General features: G+C 43.3%; 1 protein-coding gene across 5 annotated transcripts in view; it reads right to left on the bottom strand.

Annotated features, from left to right (window-relative positions):
* Nucleotides 1-504: 504 nt before the first annotated feature.
* The window catches only part of NEK11 (NIMA related kinase 11), an 83,811-nt gene continuing 72,978 nt past the window's right edge, over nt 505-11,337 (bottom strand). For 4 of the 5 annotated variants that reach the window (XM_028750064.2, XM_028750063.2, XM_028750066.2 and 1 more), the window contains exons 15-16: nt 7,812-7,908; nt 505-1,780 (exon numbers count right to left, since the gene is read on the bottom strand). In XM_028750064.2, the coding sequence (XP_028605897.2) occupies nt 1,579-1,780; nt 7,812-7,908 (299 nt within the window). In that variant the 3' untranslated portion in view covers nt 505-1,578. The remainder of the gene's footprint in view (nt 1,781-7,811; nt 7,909-11,337) is intronic. The other variant, XM_028750068.2, reaches the window with a different exon arrangement.

Below are 11,337 nucleotides of genomic sequence, written 5' to 3'. Positions count from 1 at the left end.
ATGAGGCTGTATCACTTGGCCCCCAAAGCACAGGAAACCTTAAGAGGGTGCTGACCGCGAGCAAAGTGAAAAGTTGCAAAATTTGCATAAAGTGGAGCCGAGCCAAAATCCTATCACTTTGCAGAGTTTCCTTCGTTATTCACGGTTTTTTGGGTGGCAGCAATCATTTCCTTCCAATGCTCAGGGAAGGGACTAGGTGTGGGGGCACCGTCAAGAAGGCAGTGTGGTGGGCAGGCTGCCAGTGCAGTTGTTGCTGCTGCTGACCTTTGCAGTGGCAGCACGCGCGCACACACACACACACACACACACACACACCATTTTGGGGGGTATGAGAGCGGTGCTACTATCACTGTTAATGCTGAGCCCCAGAGAAACTGTTAGAAAAATTCTTCTTGCTCAGAGGAATCGGGTGAAATGGTCCTCCTGATTTCTGTGCTTACAAATAAAGTAGGGAATTTTAAGAGGCCAGATGGAAACAGCTGCGGCATAAACAGAAACACCATGGAATTTTATTTTTATTTATTTAATTTGCAAGGGTGCCATTTGCAAAATGGGAAGAGAAAGGCTGGCGTTAGGACTTTTAGATAAAGCATGGTCACAGATCACTGGTATGAACAGGAAAAAAAGCATGATATTTACAAGTTAATATTTTACAAAGCAATTCATTTACGAGGGCAAAAGCACACCTGCAATGCGTGTTCTGCAAATATTTTAACCGCGCCCCCTTTTTTTCTTTACATCTTTTGTAGGGTTTGTTTTGTCATGGAGCTGTTGCGGGGAGGAGATGGCAATGCAGCCCTGGCACACATTCAGGCAACCTTAACCATCCCTCTTCCCAACATCTGGTATGTAGGCAGAAGAAGCTGGCATCAGGCTGCGTCAGCCATACTTCATTATAATCCCTTTGCAGTACCAACTGATTGTAAGGAAGAGGATCTAATTTTGAAACAGACAAAAATGCTGCAGTCGACTGAAGAAGCAAACAGCAGAAAACTGGTGCAAAAAGAGGCAAACTACTTGGGGAATTTTAGAAACCTTTCCCACCTTTGTCACACTGAAAATGTTTGCTGGAAACCATCCGATTCAGCCCTGACATTGATTTTAAAAATTTCTTACAAAGTTCCTTCTTTGCACGGCAGAAGTAAATCAAAGTGAAGTGTTTTCTTCTCCCTTCATCCCATATTATCCCCGTACCTCACATCTCATGCATTTCCTTGCATATCATTTTGAAACGTGGCTGAAATGCAGGTTTTGAACACCCCAGTTTCTCCCAATGGAGTACTCAAGTATGCACGCATGTGATCGGAAACCGTAATCCAGCAATTTTTGAGGCAATGATTATTGAGCTCTAAGTGTCAATACTGCTGTAGGAATCGATCAAAGATCTCCTGATTTCACCTGGAGATGGTAAGAGTACTATTTGTCTCAATTAAGAAGATAGCAAAATGGCATACATTAATTCCCGTCAGTGTCTCCATGCTACTCACTGCCCTCACCCTATGGCATGATGCCTGCTTCCATCTGAACAGTGCTCCATTTATTGATTTCTGATGATCCAAGTAAAACCATTCTTCTATGTCACACGGAGGCATCTTCAGAAGCCTTCAGCTGGTCTTCAAAATAGAGGAGCTGATCTACTTCAAAGCAGTCACTTGCCCGAGACACCATTTTTTCCAGGTATTCTCTGATTTCGTTTTCACTTGCATTCTGCTTTCTTGCTCGTTGCAGGAATTCATAAACTTTTTCAAAGGTTTCTGTTCCCAGTTTCTGAATGGCTGACCTGTCAACAGAAAACGAACGCCAGCAAGTGAGCTGGGTTATAAATAACGTACAGAAGTCCATCATTTACTATAATTGGACAGATATTGTATCTGGCAACTTTCTATAGCACTTGAACAAAATGGTGTGTGTGTGTGTATGTGTGTGTGTGTGTGGAATACTAATGCATGCATCACAACACACACACAACATATACGGAGAAAACATTGACATCCGATTCAGTAAGATACTTTTATCACAACACCAGCTTCTACATGCATATTTACAGCCTCTGGATTATATAAAAAGGCACTGAACAATTTTCATGGAGTAAGTAGATAGCACAGCCATGCTTCATAAATCATCCTTTAGACGCTTACCGAAAGAGGGGAAGACTGTAGTTCACCACAAAGTGGAAATGGCATTTGTCTTCTGAAAATAGAATCTCCTCTCTTTTAAAATCTAATACAATGGTATCTCGGTTTAAGAACAGTCCAGCTTACAAACGATACAGTTTACGAACTCTGCAAAATCGGAAGTAGTGAACTTTACCTCAGTCTACAAACGGAAACTGAACGGTGGAAGGGCACTGGCAATGGGAGGCCTCATTAGGGAAAGCGCGCCTCAGTTTAAAAACGGATTTGGTTTAAGAACAGACTTCAGGAACGGATTAATTTCGTAAACCGAGGTACTACTGTACAGTATATGCATGCTTCAATAATGAAAATTATACTTGTGCTGTCCTAATAGGACAGAGGGTTTTAGCCAAAGAGAGCGAGACCCCCACCTCAATTCAGTGTACAGAAAGCAAAAAGATAACACTTCAGTGACCAAATCTAGTACCAGTACTTGGCACCCTCAGGCAAGAAGGCCCAAGAACCATAGTGGGTTCCACCATGCTTACATAAGCCCTATTACAGTGGAACCTCGACTTACATCCGTCTCTTCCCACAGCCGTTGCAAGTTGCGGCCATGGCAAACTTGGAAGTAAACACCGGGTTTGCCGCAATTTGCGCATGCGCAGAAGTGGCTTCTGCCATCTGCGCATGCGCACAAGTGCGCTGCCGCCGAATGTGCATGAGCACAACGGCGCCTCTACTAGCGTCCGGTTTCACCCATCGGATGGGCCTCCAGAACAGATTATGATCGTAAGTAGAGGTTGTACTGTAATTTAATTTTTTAAAAATCAGGGCCAGGTTCTGAGAGGAAAATTGTGTCACGTGGCTGGAGCCACTGCCATGCTACTTCTCCCAAAATATTTGTGGGCATCACCCTGCAACAACACTATGTTGAGAATCAGAGGCAACGTGGACAAAGATGGTGGCACTTCCAGCCTCATGGCACAACTTTGGTCCTCTCAGCACAGGGTAGTGCTATGAGAAGCTGCCAGTGCTGTTGATCCTCTGAGGAAGGGTGGTATATAAACTTTCTTATTAATAATAACAATAATACCACCCCTCCACCGGCTGATCGTGGATTGTGTGCCCCACAGCCCCCCAAAGGCGAGGCACCCCTGGTATATAGTGTGTATAAGCCATTTGCTCTTTTCTGACACCTGCAACATAAATGCCTAGCTAATTTTTAAGAACAGAACAAGGGGAAGGCAAAGAAGACTGCTCCCTCTTCTGAAGCTTACACGCACACTCCAAACCCCATTCCTGAAAAATATATGTTTAGAAGTATAATTTTCTACCAAGGATAAAAAGATTTGCTGTCAAATCAATTACATATTACAGTGGAATAATAATGCAGAACACCAGAATAATAGCCTGAGGTTGAAAAGACGCTTATATGTTTGATAGACAGCAATGATGACCGTTTTTCTGTGCCATCAGAACAAACATGAATTAGTGTGTTGAAATAAACTGTGGATTGTTCTGCTGTGATCCCCACTTCAGCCATGGAGTAAGGTTGATTTGACCCCCCCTCTAGTTCCTAATGGCAGATCTCTATTCCACCCAACCCCGCTTGTTCCTGATGTAGTTGCGTTATTTTCATGTTGCGAACGGGCCTCTGGAACGGATCCCGTTCGCAACCAGAGGTACCACTGTATTGAGTTTTGGAATCAAATAAGGCCAGAACTTTATTGGTTACAGATGTGAAAGGTTTGGCCATAGGCATTGAGGTAAGTGATTTCTAAGGGTCAAGCCAGCAGCAGTAGGGTGGGGGGACGTCCTGTGACCTACGTCAAATTGGGGCATCCCCCAAGCAGTCCCTGTTGGAGGAGTGGTATGGCCCTAGCCCCCCTCTGGGCATTCAAGCGCCACTACTGGTCAGTTGGCACCGCGCCCAGGTAATGCCCCCTGGATTCCTGCTGCCGTTGGCCAATTTTGTGGTAGGATTATGACCTGGCTGGCAATAGCCCAGTTTGCAGGGAAGACACCATGCTTGCCCACAAAGCTGCCTGCCCGAAGAGGGCAAACAGACTTAAGTTACACTATGAAATTTGCTGATAGAAAGAGAACGTACATAAAAGTGATTTATTTCAATGTGGTTATTGGAAAGATTTTATGCCCAAGAACTGGTTGAGGGGGTTCTCACTGAAATCAATAGTAAAACAACCTTTGAGCTCAACAGGAGCACATTGAAGATATTTAGAAAATCTCAACATTATTCTAAGCACTCACATGGACTATGTACAGCTTTGCTACGGAAAGGTAGACTTTTTCTTAGCTAGCTGTCAGCTAATCTTAAAGATCATGCCGTGCTCAATCAATTACTTCAACATGACCTTTCTTTCTGAATTTTTAAGAGACATGGGCATTTGATGCCAACGCCATTGGCCTAAGGGTCTTCTATACATAATCCTTCGGGATCTCAAGCAATAAGAAACACGGCCATTCATGGTGGAAGAACAAAAATATCACAAAATGCCTTTCTTTTGCAGCTTCTGAAAGACAATTTTACTTAGACTCAGCAGGTAATGATGATGCCTTGTGCCTGATCCTGGTGCGCTGCTGAGCGGAAGACACTGGGGGCTGAACGAGAAGCAGTCACTGCTGTGCTGCAAAATTTTAATTTACTTACATTTTGGTCCATGAAAGCTTTTCCATTGTACCCATCTACATGTTCTTGAATATTTAAACTGCACTATACAGTTCACTGCCATTAAACTCTGAGCTTATTGCATGTATTCTTAGATTTCTTTGTAAAAAGAACACAAGACGCCATGTATTTAGAGTCATTTTCCTCCTTTTCTCTTGATTCCATCACTGAAAGAGAGTGGTATAAATCCCTAAGCCGATTATGCATGTTTTGTTATTCTGTAGTCAGGCACACACAAGGGCCCAAATCACAAAGCTACAGATAAGTCCCAAGAATAAAGTTCAGTTCCCATTAATCAGCCAGGAGGCTGCCAACAGCAGTTTAGAGGACTCGGCTCATGTTGCCTCCCAATGGCTATTGCGTGTCAAGGCCCTGAGCCCTCCCCCCATTTGTTGAATAATAAAACACATGGACACCAGTATTTTAGGTTAATGTGCTAATTAAGGCCACAACTTTATTGGTTACAGAATGTGAATGGTATTGGCTTAAGCACTGGAATTGAACCGACTACAGTGGTACCTCTGGTTACGTACATAATTCGTTCCAGAGGTCCGTTCTTAACCTGAAACTGTTCTTAACCTGAAGCACCACTTTAGCTAATGGGGCCTCCTGCTGCTGCCGGGCCTCCGGAGCACGATTTCTGTTCTCATCCTGAAGCAAAGTTCTTAACCCGAGGTACTATTTCTGGGTTAGCAGAGTCTGTAACCTGAAGCGTATGTAACCTGAGGTACCACTGTACAGTGGTGCCCCGCAAGACGAATGCCTCGCAAGACGGAAAACCCGCTAGACGAAAGGGTTTTCCGTTTTGGAGGTGCTTCGCAAAACGAATTTCCTATGGGCTTGCTTTGCAAGACGAAAATGTCTTGCGAGTTCCTGCAGGGTTTTTTTCCTCCTCGCCCCTTTCCCTCAAGCCGCTTATCAGCTGATCCGCTAAGCCGCTTAACAGCTGATCCGCTAAGCCCGCTAAGCCGCTAATAGCGCTAATCCGCTAAGCCGCTAATGGGCTTGCTTCGCAAGACGAAAAAACCGCAAGACGAAGAGACTCGCGGAACGGATTCTTTTCGTCTTGCGAGGCACCACTGTATACCTGACTCCTGCCCGCCATGCAGGTAGTCCAGTAAGGGTCAACTGCCAGTAGGGGAAGCAGGAACCAAGAGGGAGTTTCCCCGGCCTGCGTGGCTGCTTAAATACGGTAAGCCACGGGTTCTAGCGATTAAGATAAACAAGACTTTAAAGGGAGGGATAAAGGTTTAAATTAAATAATGAATGATCTTGCTGAACTAATTTTTAAAATGGAATACAAGAAGGGAAGGCGGGTGGAAGTAAAGAGAATAAGGTTTTGAAAGTTGTTAATATGAAAGAGTGTTTTTTTTATGCTAAATTTTCTTTTTTGCATTTTTCTTTTTTCTGTTTTTTTCTGTTTGGATTTTTGATGTTTGTGGTTTGTTTTTGTGATTTTTGTTGACTTTCGTTGGTTGTAATTTTTTTTGAAAAATCTTAATAAAATATTAATAATAATAAAAATAAATAAATACGGTAAGCCATGCCCCCTGGCCAACTGGATTGGTTGGCCGGGGGCATGACGCGGCCGGGACTCCCCTATGATGCGGGGGCACTGCCACACCCCTGCTGTGCACGGGGAGAGCGTGTGGCCTGCCCGCAACACACACCCCCCCACAGGAAAGTGGAGCGGCCTTGTGCCAATGGTTCTGAAAGGCTTTTAAATGTGGCTCACAGATTTACATCTACTTCTCCCCAACAGGATTGCTCTGCCTAGCTGCAATCCTATTCAGCGCCCTTTTCTAGAAAAAGAGAAAACGCTTTTCTAGAAAACTCACCTTGTTCTCTTTTAATAGCAATGGTGCCCACCTGAGAGGTTCTGGAACCAGATTTGGTGAGTTCTGGCTGGGTGGGGAAAGCCCTGGTCCTATTCCCACTTACTTGGGGGGAAAGTTAATTGAACTCAATGGAGCATACTTCTGAATAGACGTGTATAGAATTGCACGCAGCTGGTATTTAACTCCGAGTAGCCTTGCTAAGATATACAAGACTGAATTGGATAAGTGCTGGAGATGCAAAGAGGTGGAGGGAACGTTTTTTTCATATGTGGTGGACTCGTAAAAGGTTAAAAGTATTGGGAAATGATCCATAATGAATTGAAAAAAATGTTTAAAAGTACTTTCCCCCCCAAAACCCAGAGTCCTTTCTGTTGGGTATAATTCAGACTGAAATTCCCAGGTGTCAAAAAAGGTTATTTATGTATGCTACTACTGTGGGCCATGTTTTGTTAGCCGAAAAATGGAAAATGAGCAAGGTCCCAACCAACCAAAGAAGAATGACAGCTTAAGTTGACAGAATATGCACAACTTGCAGACATAACATACAGATTAAGAGAATAAGAAGAACATACGTTTAGAGAAGATTGGAAAACTTTTATTGAATATATGGGAAATAATTGTGTACAGCTGAAAACGCTGGCAGCGTTAAGATAAATTCAACAGTGTAAATAAGTTTTGATGGATGCAATAATGGAATACTGAATGGTATAGGCTTTGTAAAATATGCAGGGATCTGTGATATTTAAATGAACCATGGAAAGAGAAGAAGGGAAGTCATTGATATTTTAAGGATGTAAAATGAGTGTTTTAAATTACAAAACAGAAAATTAAATAAAAATTATATACAAAAGAAGGAGGATTGCACACGGTCAAAAGAGAGAAGGCAACCTTAAAAGCAGTGTTTTGGACATGGCTATGTAAAGCTGATTGATCAGATTTGCACCGAGATAATAGCACAAAAGGATAAAATTACCAGTTTAGAGACAGGCAGAGACTGACAAGATGATGTCTCACTTCAAAAGAAATGACAGACAATAAGAGAGAAAACATCCTCAAGTAATGCGTAACTGATGCTGGAAAAGATGTGGTTGTCATCTTAATATTCTGGAATCAAAGTTGTTTTTTTGTTATATGCATGCAAAAACTAGCATCTCTAAAAAGGCAACTTACTCCCTCATGCTCCTCAGCTTGGTTGCAGCCGTGGTGCCGCTCAGCACTCCTGATGGTCCGGGTCCCAGCGGAGTCGCTCTGGTGACAGTCCCAGTGCCTACAGATCAATGCAGAGATGGACAACCTCATTCACCTTGCTCCTCTCAGCATCACTACAGATCCATAGCACTATTCAAGGACAATCAAGAAAAGGCGAGCAATTCACCTTTGTCACAGGGAAGCGCTGCCTTGATTAAAGACGAATTAGCTTATTAAATACACATTAAGGCAACTTGGTTCAGCAGGGACAGCGACGGTTTCAGTATGATAGCGCATGCCAGATCTACACCATGTCTTGTAAAAGATGTTTTTGTGGGGGGGGAACTCTTAGGAAAAACTGCACAAAGAAGCAAATTTGGGTTTTTTTTTATTTTTTCAGTTTTTCAAATTTCATCAAATATTGAAAGCACAGTTGGAGAAGTAGCAGTCAGAGGATTTTACTAGAAACTACAAAGATTGGTGAAGTTCCACTGGTGCATGAGGAGTGTGGGAAAAGCAGCTATGCTACAAGTAAACAAATACCTTTGACCAGTTAAAAGGTTAAACTTCATCTTCCCATCACAGACTACCTTTAAAGACATATGTGTGTATGCTTAAGAGTCCAAATACGGATCAAAACCAACCTTAAGCTACATGTTGTTGTTGTTGTTTTAGTCCACCATGGACATGATATGTCTTAACTTAATGGCAAAATATAAAGAATATATATTTGCAGGATGTGTCGCTGTGATCTGCGTAGTCTGCACACTCTTATTCTAGCAATGCCCCAAGTATTTTTACCCCTATAATACTTCAGATTCCTTTAACGTGAGATGTTATTAAAGGCATCCTTCTCAGTTTTTCTGGAAAGTGGGACTAAATAACCCATTTTTTTTTATTTTATTAGGTTTTTGCCTTCGCGCTGGCTATTGGATCAACAAAACCTGTTCCTGATTGCAACATTATTGGCCTCTCCAGTAACGTATGTATCTTGCACAAAGAATTTAGCTCAGTTTATAAAGTTAGAAACCAGCTCATTCATTGTTATGAAGCTTTACAGAGATGGGTTGCGTGTGAAGTCTTGGAACGGATTTCTACAAGCACCGTGGGGATTTGGGTTGCGCTCTGTTCATAGACCTTGATTAGTTTCTGCAGCTCTTCCTTAACCCCTGCCCCCCTTTTGTAATATTGTAGCATTATTTTATAAAGCATATACATCAGAAATAGAGACTGTCACACATGTGCTCGCCTTTCTATTCTATTGTCAAGCTGTAGAGAAAAGAATACACTCCACCACACAGCGGAAGCAGAAAGTGCAGAGAAAACATAGCACCTGAGCCTAGCATGCCACATCCTTCTGCATGTTGGATAGAGTTGCACATGATTTGCTGTAACTGTTGGAATATATTAAGAAACAGAAGGGTGCCTGGGCCACTTTTGCCATCTTGACAGTTAGCTATAGCCTTGGCAAGAGTGCTGCTGGATGCTGGTTTGCCCTTAAGTAGAAGTGACAACAGGGAGAGACTGGAATCACTTTTCTGTTGGTGAAGGAGAGGGAGGGAACTTCAAATCCCCGCGATGTGGTGAGCTCCCATTGTTCGGTCCCAGCTCCTGCCCACCTAGCAGTTTGAAAGCACGTCAAAGTGCAAGTAGATAAATATGTACCGCTCCGGCGGGAAGGTAAACAGCATTTCCATGCGCTGCTCTGGTTTCGCCAGAAGCGGCTTAGTCGTGCTGGCCACATGACCCAGAAGCTGTACGCCAGCTCCCTCAGCCAGTAAAGTGCTGCAACCCCAGGGTCGTCCGCGGCTGGACCTAATGGTCAGGGGTCCCTTTACCTTTAACACTCTCCTACTGAATGCTCAAAACATGGAATTGCTAGGCTTTACTTTCTGAATGAGGGACGTGGGTAGCGCTGTGGGTTAAACCACAGAGCTTAGGACTTGCCGATCAGGAGGTCGGTGGTTCGAATCCCCGTGACGGGGTGAGCTCATGTTGCTTGGTCCCTGCTCCTGCCAACCTAGCAGTTTGAAAGCACGTCAAAGTGCAAGTAGATAAATAGGTACCGCTCCGGCGGGAAGGTAAACGGCGTTTCCGTGTGCTGCTCTGGTTTGCCAGAAGCGGCTTAGTCATGCTGGCCACATGACCCGGAAGCCGTACGCCGGCTCCTTCGGCCAATAAAGCAAGATGAGTGCCGCAACCCCAGAGCCGGCCTAATGGACCTAATGGTCAGGGGTCCCTTCAGGGGTCCCTTTACCTTTACCTTTACTTTCTGAATCACTATTTAATGAAAACATACCTAGAGGGGAATCATAGGGCTACCCAAGTATCTTGGACTTGGCTTAGTGCTTCCTATTGGCTTGGAGCTAGAGGTGCTTCACTGCTGTTTTCTGCTGGTTGGAATTCCTTATTGCAATGCACCCCAGTTGCTGTTGCAGCCTTTCTGCTGGAACATACATCCTAGGTGTGTGTGTTGTTGAATGACTGCTGTTTCGACATTCAAACTGGAGTCCCAGGTTTCCTGGGTGGAGGCATGAGCCAGAACTCAATAAAAGAAGAATATCCCCTAGACACTGAACCTAGCCCCGGACATCGACCCAAGTGTTGCAACTTTCTAACCACATGAGGCTGCTGTATTGCTGGTGTGTTAATACTGCTTTTATAGTAACTGCTGGCAGCCAAATCTGTGAGCTCTTTCCTGCATAAATTCAAAAGCTGATTCAACAGCAACACTTCTTCAGAAGTACACTTTGGGTAGCACAGATTTGTTCTCAAAGAACGCTGGGGACAACAAAACGTTTTTGATCAGCTCGAGATGTTTCATCAGCAAAATGAAGGCTAAAAATAGTTCTTGCTTAATACTGCAAAACTCTTTCCAATTCATGTAAATTTATACTCTCGTGGAGACATTATGTGACTATAAAATGGATCACCTTCATTGTGCATTGCCTCTGCGCTCTGCTCGCAAGATCACTTTTGAAAACGTTTGTATAGTAAAATTAGTGAGGACAAGATAAGCTTCTACACAAAGCGTTACATCCCATTGTTACATAACTTGAGCACTGTAGAAGATACAAAAACAGTCACATTGGGCCATTCATTATAGCTACATTGCATCGTTTTGCAACTTGCAATCCATAAATGTTTAATGAACATTAGCATTCATTAATGTTAATGAACTGAACATTGATCTTTTTAAATTCCACCAACTGCTTTACGCACATGACACAAAACAGCGCAAGCACACCATTTAAGCCTCCCACACACCAAATGCAATGTTCCTTTTGTTTGAAGGCTGTTCTTATCAGCTAATACACGGATAAATCATAAATGAAGTACGGGAGGGCGAGGATGGGGGTTTAACACTAGAAAATCAAAGTTTAGCACGTGGCATGCTAAACCTAAGCACCAGTCCAATGTCACAAACTGTCGTGTCAGAAAATAACTACATATTTAATATGTGTGATGGCTCACCATGTGTATAGGTTGCTGGCATATCAAAAATTTG

This window comes from Podarcis muralis, chromosome 12 (assembly GCF_964188315.1).
Source record: "Podarcis muralis chromosome 12, rPodMur119.hap1.1, whole genome shotgun sequence".
Taxonomy (NCBI): Eukaryota; Metazoa; Chordata; class Lepidosauria; order Squamata; family Lacertidae; genus Podarcis; species Podarcis muralis.
Note: the sequence above shows the minus strand (reverse complement) of the source record. Positions and strands in the feature narration are given on the sequence as shown.